At 45.1% G+C, this 17,704-nt stretch overlaps 1 protein-coding gene across 1 annotated transcript in view; it reads right to left on the reverse strand.

Annotated features, from left to right (window-relative positions):
* The window catches only part of RTEL1 (regulator of telomere elongation helicase 1), a 314,420-nt gene that overhangs the window by 265,552 nt on the left and 31,164 nt on the right, over positions 1-17,704 (reverse strand). The window contains exons 7-10 of the mRNA XM_082271526.1: positions 10,102-10,186; positions 9,911-9,976; positions 7,483-7,636; positions 2,999-3,037 (exon numbers count right to left, since the gene is read on the reverse strand). Coding sequence (XP_082127652.1) covers positions 2,999-3,037; positions 7,483-7,636; positions 9,911-9,976; positions 10,102-10,186 — 344 coding nt within the window. The remainder of the gene's footprint in view (positions 1-2,998; positions 3,038-7,482; positions 7,637-9,910; positions 9,977-10,101; positions 10,187-17,704) is intronic.

A 17,704-nucleotide genomic window follows, 5' to 3' on the forward strand; every position in this document is an offset into this window, starting at 1 on the left:
TTTTGGAATAAGCACCATTGCCCTTTATGCACCTATTTTTTTAAGATGTGGTTCTAGCACTTGTGCACATTATGATTATTATCCAATTAATCTATGCCATTTATTTTTGAAATATTCAGTTTTAGCACGATTGCACCATATAGAGATATTTTCCAATAATCAATGTGGTTTACATGCATTTAATTTAATTTAATTTGGACATGCACACATTGCAAGCGCTGTTTTTTTGGCCCTGGAGAAAAAAAAAAAATGGTGGGTGTTTACATTTTTTACATCACATGGTATTTGCACAGCGTTTATTTTCAAATGTAATTTTCAGGGGGAAGATGCCCTTTGGGTTTCTAAACCAAAAAAAACAAAAAAAAAAACCAAAATGGATCCTGTTCCATTAACCTCCATGGCGGTCTGATTATGTCAGGATTTCTGTGCTAAAAGCGGTACATTGTTTTGCATGGAAATCTGTTTTATATTTTAAAGCTCACCTTCCCCTGCGATCCCCCGCTGTCCTCCCGTCACCCTCACACTCTCCCCGCTCTGTGCTCAGCCAATGCTGGCACCTGTCTTCCGGTTCTCTTCCCTGTGATCGTTGCGACGCAGGGGGGTGAAACTGGCGGGAATTTCAAAAATGTAAATACACCAAATGAGATGATACAAAGCTGTGATCCTAACGGATTACACTGTATCATTCCATTTCACCACAGGATTTCACCTGGTGACTTTTCCAGTGCCCTGCCTGTGCTTTTCCAGTGCTTTGTGCCTGGAAAATAGAGAACGACCATAGCATCCAAAAAGTGTTCTTGTGCGTTTGCGCAAAATCGCTTTTAGACGAACTGGAAAACAGCGACAGCGAAACGGAGTTACTTGAAGAACTGAGCGATAGCGATTAGTGGGAAAATTCGTCATCAGGTACGGAAAGTGACGACAGCGACGATTCTAATGCCTCTTTCTGGCACATCGCTCCGTTGGAAATTCTGAAGAATCATTTGATAAACTTCCCAAATTCCACAAGCGATGTGCCAGAAAGAGACATCGGAATCGTCGTTGTCGTCACTTTCCGTACCCGATGACAAATTTTCTCACGAATCGCTATCGCTCAGTTCTTCAAGTAACTCCATTTCGCTGTCGCTGTTTTCCAGTTCGTCTAAAAGCGATTTTGCGCAAAAAAAAACGCTTTTTAGACACCATGATCGTTCTCTATTTTCCAGGCACCAAGCATTGGAAAAGCACAGGCAGGGCACTGAAAAGTCACCAGGTGCAACCCTGTGGTGAAATGGGTCACAGCTTTGTATCGTGTCATTTGTGTATGAACACTTTTGAATTTGCCGCTGGTTCCACCCTGCTGCGTCGCAACGCTCCAAGGGAAGGGAACCAGAAGGCAAGTGCCGGTATCAGCCGTGCACAGAGCGGGGAGAGAGTGTGAGGACGGTGGGGAGGACGGCGGGGGATCACAGGGAAGGTAACATTCTGGGGTAATCCCGAGTGTGGCTCGGGGTTACCGCTTTTGGTACTGAAAATTAACCCCCGAGCCACACTCGGGAATACCGCTAGGGAGGTTAAAGTATGTTATACAGCACAGTACTTGAGCCATGTAATTTGGCCCCCTGTATAACCTAAAACACCTGGCTGATCCTGCCTGGTTCTGCCCTCCCCCCTGTAAACGGACCATGGCTTATCATGGCTGTGGTCAGTATACGTGCCTCCATCATCTGCAGCTCTCCTCTGTTCTCCTCTAACAACCCCCCCCCCCCCCCCCCCCCCCGCCTGTCAGCTCGTGTGTGTGTGTGAGCCGTCGACTCCCCGCCCCTCCCCTGCTGCTGCTATACTATGTAAAATAACTATCTGTCCTTAGTAGAATCTCCTCTTTTATAGCCTATTATATCATTCAGTGTCTTTGTTTTATAAAAATGAAGCAGGCAATACCTTATTGAAGATCGCCGCTGAGCGGTCACGTAACCACCAGAGGCTCGCCTCCCCTCCTCCCGGCTGACGTCAGAGGGAACCTCAGCCCCTCCCCCTGTAGTCCTCGGAGTGGGGCAGGAGAGCCCTGGATGTCAGCTAACTGCACAGTGGCTGCAAAATAAGGTATTGCCCAGCATAATTTTTATAAAACAAAGGCACTGAACAATATAGCATGATATAACATTAATTGTAATTGTAAAGTTACACACAGTAACTTTACAATTACTTTAATCAATTTTAGTGCACACAAAAACTATATAATACCAGTCTTTTTGGTAAAATATAATGTTATGGTGAGTAAACAGATATCTAACATGTCAAACTTTAAAAATTGCAAACGCCCATGGAACGGCGCCAAACTACGGTATCTAAAATCTCCATAGGCGACGCTATAAAAGCCTTTACAGGTTACCAGTTTAGCGTTACACAGGAGGTCTGGAGCTAAAATTATTGCTTTCGCTCTGGCGTTCATAACGATACTTCACGTGTGGTGTAATCACCATTTACATTTGCATGCAGGACTTACGTATGTGTTTGCTTTTGTGCATGGGCATGGAGGAAGGGGGGTACTATATATTTTTTTTTTTTTTTTTTTTTTTTTAATTTCTTTTATTTTAAATTATTTTAAACTGTCCCTTTATTTATTTTTTCCAATCAATTTTATTGCTTTCACAAAGGATGAACATCACCCCTTGTGATAGTATGGGCCAGGATAGGTCCTCTTTATTGAGAGATCTGGGGTCTATTAGACCCCAGATCTCTCCTTTGGCCTCCAATGTAGCCGATCGGACAATGATCAATTTGATCAGTTCTTCGCTGGCCGCTAACAGCCAGGTAAACAAAGAACTGAAAGTGCAATCGACAAAATCCATGTCGCTTCCATTTTTGGGGTCACAGAGAGGAAGGGACAACGTCCGTTCCTCTCTCTGTGTAATGCAGCCAATGCCAGTGTATGTGCAAACCAACCCTGACAGATTGAAGCTTTACAAACACTTTCAAATGTCTTTATCCCCATGTTATTTCTAAGAGATTGCCTTACCTTTTATCTTAGCTAGGTCTTCAAGCTGTATGTTCAAGGCTGGAAACAAGAAGAAGAACGATGTTGAAATTGATGAACCTCAGTTGACATCCATTCAGTCCAAAATTGAAGCAGCAAAAAATTCAAATATCAGCATCAGTCATTGCATTTCATTGCCGTGATACCAGAAAAAATGAATTAGGTTGCCAATAGGGGGGGGGGGGGGGGGTACAGACAGAACTCCAATACTTGGCCTTGGCCACATGGATCTGTGGGGGCTGCTTGTGGGCGGTGCCAGTGCAGCGTCATCCCATAGTGCAAGAAGACACTTGCTTTCAAGCAAAAAGGCAGAGAGAAGGGGATTTGTTTACTTACCCACCTACCTGTAGCAGCAGCCTAGCCTGTTCTGGTCAGATAGGCACTGCTACAGATCAAGTTTTAGAGACAAGGGAAAACGGAGGGATCAGATTTGACTATCCTCTCAGCATCCACAACAATAAAAAAGAGGAGTTTACTTTCTCTGCATGCGGTGTCAACTACTGGACCACAGTGCAAGCGGTGTCAACTACTGGACTACAGTGCAAGCAGTGTCAACTCCTGGACCACGGTGCAAGCGGTGTCAACTCCTGGACCACAGTGCAAGCGGTGTCAACTCCTGGACCACGGTGCAAGCGGTGTCAACTACTGGACCACAGTGCAAGCGGTGTCAACTACTGGACCACAGTGCAAGCGGTGTCAACTACTGGACCACAGTGCAAGCGGTGTCAACTACTGGACCACAGTGCAAGCGGTGTCAACTCCTGGACCACGGTGCAAGCGGTGTCAACTACTGGACCACAGTGCAAGCGGTGTCAACTACTGGACCACAGTGCAAGCAGTGTCAACTCCTGGACCACGGTGCAAGCGGTGTCAACTCCTGGACCACAGTGCAAGCGGTGTCAACTCCTGGACCACGGTGCAAGCGGTGTCAACTACTGGACCACAGTGCAAGCGGTGTCAACTACTGGACCACAGTGCAAGCGGTGTCAACTACTGGACCACAGTTCAAGCCGTGTCAACTACTGGACCACAGTTCAAGCCGTGTCAACTACTGGACCACAGTTCAAGCCGTGTCAACTACAGGACCACAGTTCAAGCCGTGTCAACTACAGGACCACAGTTCAAGCCGTGTCAACTACTGGACCACAGTGCAAGCAGTGTCAACTACTGGACCACAGTGCAAGCGGTGTCAACTACTGGACCACAGTGCAAGCGGTGTCAACTACTGGACCACAGTGCAAGCGGTGTCAACTACTGGACCACAGTGCAAGCGGTGTCAACTACTGGACCACAGTGCAAGCGGTGTCAACTACTGGACCACAGTGCAAGCGGTGTCAACTACTGGACCACAGTGCAAGCGGTGTCAACTACTGGACCACAGTGCAAGCGGTGTCAACTACTGGACCACAGTGCAAGCGGTGTCAACTACTGGACCACAGTGCAAGCAGTGTCAACTACTGGACCACAGTGCAAGCAGTGTCAACTACTGGACCACAGTGCAAGCGGTGTCAACTACTGGACCACAGTGCAAGCGGTGTCAACTACTGGACCACAGTGCAAGCAGTGTCAACTACTGGACCACAGTGCAAGCAGTGTCAACTACTGGACCACGGTGCAAGCTGTGTCAACTACTGGACCACAGTGCAAGCACCGCAGCAATGCACTGGCAGGTAGTTTGTTGTAAATATTAGTCACAGTGTAGAGGATTTCTAATGGCAGCCCTAAGTGTAGCCATAAACAAAATGTTGCATCATGCTGAAACACAGACGCACTGCAAAATCCTGTGATTTTTGGATGTTCTGGATTGCACATATTCCACGATATTGTTAGGAAGAGTGAGTGTGTAATTTTAAAAATTCACAAACCGTGAGCAATTAGTAGGTTAAGGGACCTGGACATGCAGAATCAGTACAGAAAACACATTACTTCATCACTGCTTGCAGGCAGCATGGTGCTATCAGGAAAGTAAACTAAACAAATGAGCAGAGGAGAAAATGCAAAGCATGCAGGGAGCCCAGAAAGCTGTTGAAAGAAAGCAGACAGGTAGTATTTACAACATGAAAGGGGATTGTTCAGGTAAGCTTACAGTGTAGTATTGTCACAAAATAAATATTGTTTGTAATTCTATTACAATGCATGCTGTCACTTTAACTAGTTCCCACCCAGGCTAATTCTGGCATTTCTCTCCGACAAGTAAAAATCTATATTTTTTTCTAGAAAATTACTCAGAACCCCCAACCATTATATATATATATATTTTTTTAGCAGAGACCCTAGAGAATAAAATGGCGATTGTAGCAATTTGTTATGTCACATGGTATTCGTGCAGCGTGCACAATATATAATCCATTTTATTTATTTTTTGCTAAATAAAAAAGATGGGGTTACGCAGAGTAAATTGATACCAAACATGTTACTCTTTAAAATTGCGTATGCTCATGGAATGGCGCCAAACTACGGTACTTAAAAATCTCCATAGGCGACACTAACAAGTTACGTGTTTAGAATTACAGAGGTCTAGCACTAGAATTAACAAGCATGAGGGGACAGAGGCGCTTTTAAGTTTTTTTTACAATTTATTTTAAATCTTATTTTCGACACTGTCCCTAATTTATTTCCTTTTTATCACTTCTATTTTTATCGCAAGAAATGTAAACATCCCTTGTGATAGAAATAAGGCATGACAGGTCCTCTCCATGGAGAGATCTCTCCTCTACCCTGAAAATCATGAGATAAAAAAAAAAAAAAAACATTGACACTGCCATTTTTTCCCTAGAAAGCAGAGATCATGATGTGGCTTCTAAAAAATTGCAAGAAATGTTGGACCCGGCGCTACCACTTTAAATAGTATTGTGCAAAATATGTGCTGTAAAAGTGCATGTGTTGCGATCAACAAAGTGAAAAGTGCTACGTGCCGTTTAAAACCAACAATAGGTATTAACCTGGGCTGTGCTTATTGTGCCATATTTAAAATATCATATACCATACATTTATAAAAAGTGCCAAGTGCTGATAAAACCAAGTGCCACGTGTTGTGATCCGTGCTAAAACAATATATGGCGCCGGCGGATGTTCCACCAAGAAAAGCACCGTTGCTTACCGCACTCTTAAGCCTTTGACTCGACACTTCTTGGTCACTACAACAAAGAATAAACCTCCATTGCGTAGCATTTGTTGTATAAAGCGAAAATATTTAGCATCCACTCACAGTTTGGGGAGTTCACGATCAGCTTGAATGGTGTTCGCCAACACCATTCAAGCTGATCGTGAACTCCCCAAACTGTGAGTGGATGCTAAATATTTTCGCTTTATACAACAAATGCTACGCAATGGAGGTTTATTCTTTGTTGTAGTGACCAAGAAGTGTCGAGTCAAAGGCTTAAGAGTGCGGTAAGCAACGGTGCTTTTCTTGGTGGAACATCCGCCGGCGCCATATATTGTTTTAGCACGGATCACAACACGTGGCACTTGGTTTTATCAGCACTTGGCACTTTTTATAAATGTATGGTATATGATATTTTAAATATGGCACAATAAGCACAGCCCAGGTTAATACCTATTGTTGGTTTTAAACGGCACGTAGCACTTTTCACTTTGTTGATCGCAACACATGCACTTTTACAGCACATATTTTGCACAATACTATTTAAAGTGGTAGCGCCGGGTCCAACATTTCTTGCAATTTTTTAACTCTACTACCTCAGAGGTAGGTTGGAGGCAGCTTACACCACAGAAAAATTGATTTTGTACTGAAACTCCATAGCGCTGGTATATAACCCCCCTTTTTTATATGATGTGGCTTCTGGCCTCCCAGGGTCAGAGAGATAAGACAGGAACCATTCGGTCCCCTGGAAGCTCTGTGGTAGCCCGGGTCAGACCTCTGGCTTCCCAATTGCACGGGAGAGCCAATAATGGGTGGGAGTGGGGGGCGTCCCCTCCTGCTGCCTGTAAAAGCAATCCAGTGGCTAATAAGCCGCTAGGATGGCTTTTACATTATAGAGAATCACTGGCCGAAAAAAGAAAAAACATATCTGGATGATGCCTGTAGTCCACAACGTTATATGACGTCATGCAGGCAGGAAGTGGTTAAATCTCCTTTCATTCTTTCCCATCCCATCCAAAACTTGAAAAAAGTTTTGTATTAGCTTAAGCTGGCCATACATTGATCAAAATTTGGCCTGTTCAGCAGGGCCCGGCCAAACGTCGATCAGTGTGCTTACCAGAAGTTGATCATTGGCTGCAACCAATCAGCCATGTCCAGGCAGAGGAGATTCTTCCATTCACCTTGTTTCTGTGGATATGGGAATCTGCTACTTCTTTTATTTTTTCATTTAGCCCGATGACCAGCTTTACAATTACCTACACATATACCAAAAATATATACAAAAATATCACCCACGACAATTATCCTCGTCTTTGCAAGCCCAAGGTAATTTAAACACAGTAAAGAAGACGGATCTGCTCACAGGTGTTAGTTGATTCCATGTTGAACTCTGCACTGATTTGTTTCTGCTCCAAATTTTCTGTGAGTTCCCTTATCACCATATCTAAAGCATCAATTCCAGAAGCCAAATCATATGGAGTCAAGTCAAAGGAAGCAGATTCTTCACACATTCGCTCCTAGAATGATAAAAGGGACAGAGGAGCTGTAATTGCAAGCGCCGTTATAGTTTTTTTTAAGATATATTTATTCAGTTTTCACAATTATACCAAAAAAAAAAAAAAACCTTACAAAGTCCAAAAAATAAAATAAAACAACAATCCAACAAGTAACCTCACAGGTCTCATAAAATGGAAAATGCCAATACAGGAGTGGGATGGAGGCTGGTTAAATCTCCAACATCTGTGTCAATGTACGCAGACAGTGGGTCTTGGAAAAGAGCCCATGAGAGTACCCCCCCTAGCAAGCAGGTACTAGGAAGGCAGGAGAAGCAAGGAGTGCGGGGGGGAGCCCAGAAGAGGAGGATGGGGGCTGCTTTGTGCAAAACCATTACACAGAACAGGTAAGCATAACGTGTTTGTTATTTTTTAAGAAAAAATAAAGGTTTAGAATCACTTTAATCTAGCGATAGAAGTTGTGATCATTTTATCTAACAGCCTATGTTCTAATGTTTTTCATTTGAAATAATGCATATATTATCACTGCATACAGCATGATCTCATTTTGAAAAAATAAAAAAAATAAACATGTTATACATACCTCCTCTGTGCAGTTGGTTTTGCACAGAGCAGCTCTGATCCTCTTCTCTGGTCCCTCTTCGGCTATCCTGGTCCCTCCCTCCTGTTAAATGCCCCCACAGCAAGCAACTTGCTATGGGGGCACCTGAGCCGTGTCACAGCTCCCTGTGTCCATTCAGACACGGAGCCGCGACCCGGCCCTGCCCCCTCTCTCCCGATTGGCCGAATGATTTTGATTGACAGCATCGGGAGCCAATCGCGCTGCGCTGCCATCTCAGCCAATAAGGAGGGGGGTCCCAGGCAGCTTAGACACCCCTGCAACATTGCTGGATAACGACAGCTCAGGTAAGTATTAGGGTGGCTAAAGGGGGCTGCTGCACACAGGTTTTGTTTTTATCTTAATTCATAGAATGATGTTACTCCGCCAATCCGAGCAGGCTTTGCATTCAATAATAGAATACATCGCTCTCCCCGATTGGCTCAGCACGGTATACTGTATGTAGTCAAAGGTACAGTACATACGGTATACCGGTACAGGATTCCCACACAGCCAGCATCTTGAGAGATTACATCTACCGGTAATACTTATACTTAGGTTACTTTGGAGATATTATACTCGGCGTATAAGATGACCCCCCATTTTTGGGGGATTTTTTTGAGGTTCAAAAGTAGTCTTATACGCCAGAAAATACAGTAACATATATGCAGTAGCAAAAAGTTGGGATTTAATGCCCACACGTTGCACATATGCATTGCTGGGCGGGCAATTTTCATGTGCTGGGAGTGCGCTCCCAGCACAAAGACTGAGCTGCCAAAAATGGCTCTTGGTTCTGAGAGGACATCTGTAGCCAGTGAGACCGGCTTCCAATCATGTGACCACTGAGACAACCAATTACGGTGGTCACATGGTCATTGATACTTCCCTGGGCATTAAAAGCTTTTAAAGAGGAGAGGCTTAATGTATGTGCAGCAAATGTCCCCCTTGCAGATTTTTTTTCACTTCCTGTCTGGTGAAACCAAGCTCAAAGTGTCAGTAAGAGCAAATTTCTCTAATGGAGCCTAGCAATAAAAAAACAATGGTACACATGTGATAGCGCTGGACCGACATGAGTACAGGTTTAATCAAATGCATCAAAGAAAGACTGCATATGAATCTGCAGAGCTCGGTTTATGCTACAGGTTAAAGAAGAACTAAAAGGCAAAACTTTTTTTTTTTCCCCATTTGGTAAGGGAAGCTTATAACCCCTGTCATTTTTTTGCCTTCAGTGTCCCATAGTGATTTACCTTTACTTCCGGTTTCACAGCCAAACCAGGAAGTGAGAAGAAATTCCCCCAGAGTGATGGCAGCCTATTTATTGGAAATGCAGGGAAAAGGTCCCTGCAGCATTTCAGAAATCACAGCCAGCACAGGAACCACAAGTGCAGTACGGTTCCCAGTATGGATGCCATTTCCAGTGTGAGTGGCATGCATTAGCATTAATGGCAACCGCACACCGCTCCTGTGTTTTTCTGTGTGAACAGGCACGTTCCCGCAGCAGCAATCACCCGCACAGATGTGAACTTAGCCGTGGCGTCAGGAAGACGCACAAAGAAGGCCCTGTGAGATTTTTTAGGGTCAAATTGAGGAAAAGAACAAAAAACTGTTGTAGACCAGAATAGTAGTGAAAAATGTCAAGAACCTTAAAAGTCAAATGGACAGAGCTAGCATTTACGTACCACATTGTGAGCTTCATCAAATATCACAACCGTGCCTTTCAGATCAATATTGTGGGCTTTACGACTCTAGAATACAAGAAAGAAAAAATTATTAATTTTGATTTTTTTTTTTAACAGAGCAAAAAAACATTTCAGATTCTACCGATTCAGTAATTATTTTTTTATGCAATTTTTTTTTTAATCATTATTACCTTAGGATCCAAAAGGTAATTATAAGGCATAAATATTATATCTGCATGCTGCTTCAGATTTCTGGATAGGTAATAGGGGCAGGCCCTGGATAAAGGAGAAAAAGCACAATAAACATTTGTTGAAAATAAAACTGGCAAGAACAACCTAATTCATACAAATATCAGACCGAAATGGAGGATTCCCAACCTAACAATACCATTGCAGACCAGTTTGAGGTCCTGAGGCAGAATCCTTTCTGGTATTACAAATTACATTGTTTTGGCATACTAAGAGACTTATGGTGATGACATTTAGGGTCCTTTCACACGGGGCGGACACGGTTTTTTGATCCGCTCCGGCACTTCTTTTTTTTTTAACGGACACGGGTGACACTTGTGTCATCTGGTCCGTATGTCCGTTTATCATCCCATTTTTTTGCGGATGATAAACGGAGATAATGTATGTAAATGGGATTGCGGATGTCAGCGGATGACACCGCAGACATCCGTTTTTGCGTTCGTTCCGTTTTTTTAAAACGGAAGAAAAATAGGGTTCTCTTCCGTTACAAAAAACGGAACTGATCGGAAAGGACGCAAATCGGATGTCAGTGGTCATCCGCTGACATCCGCAATCCCAATGACATGCATTATGTCCGTTTTTCATTTGCACAAAAATGGGATGAAAAACGGACATACGGACCGCCCGTGTGAAAGGACCCTTAGGGTTAGTGTATATTAATCAGTTTTTATGTTGCTTTAGGTGTTTAGTGATGTCTTATTATATGCTTTGCTGTAGTTTCTAGCACTTGACATTTTTTTACATGCTGCATCAGTTTTTTTTTTTTAAAGTAGTATATTTTAGAATTATATGGGATTTTCTTTGGTTTGTTGTGGGCTGCTAAAGAGAGCAGTGGTCCTGGCTGCACTTGAATACCCAGGACATCTGCAGAACCAATAAAATAAACAGCAAAAGCTTGACAAGTTAATGTTTGGCTGAACTCAGAATTCACTTATGCAGCTTTAATCCACTTGAATAAAGGGTTAGATCAGACGAAAAAACAAAATTTAAATTTTATTTCTTTAAATCGCTTGCCAACCAGCAACACCGCTGGAGTTGACGGGTGATAGCACGGTCATCACAGCAGCTGCAGCAATGACTAAGATATTTATTTCAAAGTGCCCCTATCTCCTCTCCCACGGCTCCTACCCAAATAAGAATGTGTGCGTCAGTCCCACCCACCAAGAAAAAGGCAGACAGCACCACACGTGAGGTATCAATGTAAAAATCACAGAGAGAATAAACATGCTAGCTCCAGACCTCCTGTAGAACTCTGAATTGGTAACCTGCAAAGGCTTTTAAAGTGTCGCCTAAAGAGATTTTTAGGAACTGTAGTTTGGCACCGTTCCACGGGTGTACATAGATTTAAAGCTAGGCAAGTTTAGTATTTATTTACGCGGCGTAACATCTTTTAAGTTTTAATAAATAAAAAATGGATATTATATAGTGTTTGTGTGCACTAAAATTCATTAAATATATTATTTCCCAAAACATTGCTGCACAAATACCATGCAACTTAACTGCAAATAACTACTAAACATACATACATATATATATATATATATATATATATATATATATATATATACACACACATATTTATTTATTTATTAAAACTTTTGGGGGGTTCCAAGTAATTTACTAGCAAAAAGATGTAGATTTTCACACATACAGGTGCAGCTCTCAAAATTAGAATATCATCAAAAAATGAGATTTGGGACTTACCGTAAGATCCATTTCTCTGATGTTCATTGATGGATAGAGCTCCTGATATTCATAATCACTGGGTTATACTGCCCCCTACAGGATTAGGGCACTAGGCAGAAAAGAATTCAGGCTACACCAATGGGCAGTCCCAGAGGGTATACTCCCTCTCCCTGCTATAGCCACTCAGTATTTTTACAAACAGTGTCAGGAGAATAATAAATCCACAGAGGGGTGGGTGCTGTGTCCGTCAATCAACATCAGAGAAATAGATTTTCATGGTAAGTCAAAAATCCCATTTTCTCTTTTGTTCATTGACAGACACAGCTCCTGATATTCAAAACAATTGGGACGTCCCAAAGCAGTGTTAACCACTTAAGGACCGAGCCTATTTTTGACACATTTTGTTCACAAGTTAAAATCAGTATTTTTTCCTAGAAAACAACTTAGAACCCCCAAACATTATATATATTATTTTAGCAAAGACTCTGGAGAATAAAATGTCGGTCATTGCAATAATTTTTGTCACGCGGTATTTGCGCAGCGGTCTATAAAGCGCCATTTTTTTGGAAAAATTTTGAAAAATCACATTTCACTGCATTTAAAAAATACTAAACAGTAAAGTTAGCCCATTTTTTTTGTATATTGTGAAAGAACATGTCACGCCGAGTAAATAGATACCCAACATGTTACGGTTTAAAATTGCGCCCCCCCGTGGGATGTCGACAAACTACGGTCAATAGAGATCTCAATCTGCGACGCTTTAAATTTATTTAACGGTTACCAGTTTAGAGTTAGAGTGTAGCTCTTTTTTTTAAATTATTGCTCACACTCTGGCGATCGCGGCGATACCTCACATGTGTGGTTTGAACAGCGATTTAATTTGCGGCTCGACTTGCGTATACGTTTTTTTTTGTGCGCGAGCTAACGGTGACGGGGGCGGCTAAATTTTTTTTATTTTTTTTTTCCCCATTTATTTTATTTATTTTTTTAACTTTATTATGTAAACATCCCTTGTGACAGCAATATGTCGTGACAGGTACACTTTATGGAGGGATCGAGGGTCTAAAAGACCCTAGACCCCTCCACTACACTTCCCTGTATGCAAAACGCCAAAAACGGCATTTTTGCATACAGCCGATTTTCAAATTTGCCGCCTTTTGCGGCACAGTAACCCGGAAGTGACGTCATGGACGCCGCCTCCGGGTTACGTCAACGGAGCCCCGATCGATGCCGTTTCCGGCATTCATCGGGACTCCATCCAGCCGGCGGACGTGCCGGCTGGGTGCTCGGGGCTCCCGGTGGGACGGGAGCCCCGAGCAAAGCCACGGAAGGCGGCGGGAGGGGGGGGGGGACGTCCCCTCCCGCCCCCCCGGGTACCGATCGAGCTCCCGAGCCACATCGGTCGGTACCGACGGAAAGCCAACCGCCGGCTTCAAACCACGGTACCCGAATGATGCCTCTAGCTAGAGGCATCATCCCGGTACACTACCGCAAAGTTTACTGACGTAGACCTACGTTAGTATGCGGTAAGTGGTTAAACATGAGGGGTGGGAACAAAAATAAATTCTCAAGGCTAAACATTAGCCAACCAGGCAACAGGAGCTCAACCAAACAACTGGAGCCCACCTCAAAAAAACAATACACCATCAAAGAGGATCGGGTCCTCTTAAACCGCAGCCTGCAAAATCTTGTGGCCAAAGGAAACATCTGCAGATGCCAACACATCCACTTTATACAAAACTTTGCAAAAGTGTGCACCGACGACCAGGAGGCGGCCTTGTAAACTTGTATCACTGACACCTGATGATGACAGAAAGCCCAGGAGGCACGAAGGGACCTAGTAGAGTGCGCCTTGACAGGGAAAGGAGGGACCTGACCCCTAATGGAATAGGCCTGAACCACCGTCTGTCTGATCCATCTGGAAATGGTCGCAGAGGAAGCTGACAATCCTTTACGAGGCCCATCTGTGAGCACAGATAGTGAGTCTGACTTCCTAAAAGACTCCGTAGCTGATAACCCGGACCACATCCAAGGTATGCTAGGCAATTTCCTTTGGATGTTTAGGCCTGAGACACAGGGAAGACAACACAATGTCTTCATTCAAATGAAATTCAGAGACAACCTTTGTAAGGAAATACGGACAGGGGCGAAGAACCACCTTATCCCTGTATATCACCAGATAGGGTGAACGACAGGATAACGCCGTCAGTTCCGACACTGTGCGCAGAGGTGATAGCCACCAAAAAGGCCACCTTCTACGACAGCGTAAGCAGGGGAATCTCCCAAACAAACATTCTCAAAAGGAAGCTTTTGGAACACAAGAGCACCAAATTGAGATCCCAAGGCGGCAATGGAGCCCGCCCTGGAGGGACCAAATGTCAGACACCCTGAAGAAAAGTATGAACCAGGGAGTGTGTGCCCAAAGGTCGTTGGAAGAAGACCGCCAAAGCTGACACCTGGCCCTTGATGGCCCTTGAAGCCAACTTCTGTTGTACCCCCCCCCCCCTTTGTTGAAGGAAGGTTAGGATCCGAACCACCGAGAAGGAGCCAGGATGAACCCCAAACGACTCACACCACGCAATGCAAGTCTTCCGGGTAAGATAGTAGATCTATCTAGAAGTAGATTTCCTAGCTTTCAACAGTGTAGGAATCACCAAATCAGATAAACCCCTATTCTTCAGCACCTGGTGTTCAATAGCCAACCCGTCAAAACCAGCGACTGTAAAGCAGGATGGAAGTTGGGTCCTTGGGACAGCAGATCCTCCCTGAGAGGAAGGCTCCAAGGAAAGTCGGCGACCAGCTGCACCAAATCGGTGTACCAAGCCCGGCCAGGCCAGTCTAGATCCACCAAGATGACGAGAATCCCTTTTGCCTCGATCCTGTGTAGAAGTCTGGGCAGAAGCTTGAGAGGAGGGAAGGTGTAAATCAGCCAATACTGACCCCACAGGGCCACCAGCGCGGCTGTGGCAACCGCCAGAGGATCCCTTGACCAAGCCACAAACCACTGCACCTTTCTGTTGAGCCGAGACGCCAACAGATCCACCTCGGGGGTACCCCACCGGAGATTAAGCTGATGAAACACATGCAGATGAAGGGACCCTTGGTCCAACGCCTGCTGACTGAGGTAATCAACCTGCCAATTTTCCACCTCGGGAATGTGTACAGCAGAGAGGGCTGGTACAAACCGTTCTGTTCACCTTAGAATACTGGCTACCTCCAGAGCCGCCAGGACACTTCCTGTGCCCCCTTGGTGAGATTGACATAAGCCACGGCCGTGGCATTGTCCGATTGAATTTGCACTGGACAATCCTGAAGATGATCCGTCCAATGATCCAGACACAGTCTGATCGCTCGGAGTTCCAAAACTTTGATCAGTAGTCAGGACTCTTCCAGCGTCCAGATCCCCGGGGCAGAAGGCTTGCCAAGGACACTTCCCCAGCCGGACAGGTTGGCATCCGTGCTGACCACTGACCAATACAAGGGGAGGAAGGATTTTCCCAACCGAAGTTCGGAAGAACGAAGCCACCATATCAGGGACTCCCTCGTTCCCCGACACAGCCGGATTTGATTGTCCAGAGACTGCGGAGTCTTTTCTAATTTGATCAGAATCTCCCTTTGCAGGGACCTCATTTGGAACTGTGCAAACAGAACCGCTTTGAAGGCAGACACCATCAGGCCCAGCACCCACATGCAAGTCCGGAGGGATGACCATTGGTTGGACAGCAGGAGGCGAATTGCAGCCTGTAATTTCTGGAGTTTGTCCAGAGAAAGGAACAATCTGGCTAAGGCCATGTCCAGTGTCAGGCCCAGATAGTCCAGCTTCGTGGATAGAGCCAGAGTAGACTTTTGAAAACTCAGAATCCAGCCGAACGCCTACAGAGTTCGCTATTGTGCTCTCCAGGTTTTCCACCATTGCAGGAGGGAGACTTTGTCCGCAGAAGGAGATCGTCCCAAGTACCCCAGTACTGCAATCCACCCGAGAAGCAGAGGCGAGACCAAGGGCAACGCCACAAACTGATAATGCTCCTCTCCCACAGCAAAGCAGAGAAAACACTGGTGACTTGCACATATTGGAATGTGAAGGTAGGCATCCTTGATATCATTAGAGGCGAGGAAATCTCCCTGACACAGAGATGCCACCACCGTTCTAATGGATTCCATTCTGACCTTCTGTACCTGCACAAAGCAGTTGAGCGCGTTAAGGTCCAGGATTGGACGCACTTTGCCTTCCATCCTGGGGACTGTGAACAGGTTTGAGTAAAGACCCTGAAAATGTTCCGAAGTCGGAACTTGGGAGAGGCCCAAGTTGTAAGGAAAAAAGCCTTGCCGGGGGACAAAAGCGAAACTCAATCTTGTAGCCAGACCAAATGACTTTGTAGGACTCACTTGTCTTGAACCAGTGAAGTCCACGGATCCAGAAATCAGCGAAGACGTCACCCCCCCACCCCAAATACGGGTGAGGGTGCACCTTCATGCTGAAGGAGCCATATCCATGGGTCTGGAGAAGCCTGATCCTGGCTTGCCAGACCAGGCTTGTTTGAATCCACCAGAAAGGCTTTGAGCCATTGTCAGTCGACCCCAAGGGATGAAAAAACTTCTTATGAGCTGAGAAAGAAGGCCCACGTCTACGATGTTCCTTGTCCTTAGTAGCCTGGGGAAGAAAAGTACTTTTCCCCCCTGTGAGACTTTTAATGATGTCATCCAGGGTAGCTCTAAACAGGCGATCTCCTTGGAAAGGAAGATCAGTCAAGGCCTTTTTCTAAGTCTGATCCGCAGACCAGCACTTGAGCCTAAAGGCACGCCGAAGGACCACCGCCAACACAGTGAGGCGAGCCATAAGGGGAGCGGAATCCAAAGAGGCATCACAGATAAACTGCCACAGGGACCTAGGAGGGAGACCAGGACTCAGGGACAGATCTAGGCAGGATGCAACCCCCCCCCCCCCCCAGGTCCCAATGGCTAGTAAGCGCCCTGCCCCCACCCCATGAACAGTGGCCAGACCACCCAAAAACAGCCCCAACATATGTGGGAGGGCAGGTGAGGGACTCGGCAACAGGGGGTGCCTGCGGGAAGGAGGGGAACCCAGTGGTCTGACCATCCCAAGGAGCGGCCCACGTCCACCCCAAAACCCTTCAGGGGGGGGGGTTAGCTACTCACCATACCAGGAACCAGGTGGGCACTGATCCTGACAGATCCCCTTTTCCATCGAAATGGGAGGCTGTTGGCCAGGAGGAATGCTGCGACTCATGACGAGACCTGGTCGTATGGGACCTCGCGAGGCGTTTAACTCGCAGGCCAGCCTCCGTTCAGCGGGGCTATGTTGCGTCCAACCTAGCGCAGAGCTGAGGTCTGCGCATGCTTGCTGGCCTGACTGGGGTGACCACTGGATCTAGATTATCCAGCCCATCGCCCAGTCTGGCAGTTGATTGGAGATCTCACAGGAAAGAATCCAGGAGAAAAAATTTCTATCTAAAAAGAAAAAATTTGCCAGGACCAGAGATCCCAGCAAGGAAGTAGGTCCTTACTCCTGACTAGGCAGAAAAAAAAAACTGAGTGGCTATAGCAGGGAGGGAGTGTACCCTCTGGGACTGCCCATGGGTGTAGCCAGAATTCTTTTCTGCCTAGTGTCGTACTCCTGTAGGGGGCAGTATAACCCAATGGTTATAAATACCAGGAGCTGTGTCCGTCAATGAAAGAAAGAGAAAAGGTAAATTTATGTCAGTAATTCAGTTCAAAAATTGAAACTTATTTCATATAGATGCGTTACATAAAGAGTGATACATTTCAAGCATTTCTTTCTTGTAAATTTGAGGATCATGGCTTAAAGCTAGTGAACACCCAAAATTCAGCATCTCAGAA

Source organism: Pelophylax lessonae (assembly GCF_965119305.1).
Source record: "Pelophylax lessonae genome assembly, chromosome: 11".
Classification (NCBI taxonomy): Eukaryota; Metazoa; Chordata; class Amphibia; order Anura; family Ranidae; genus Pelophylax; species Pelophylax lessonae.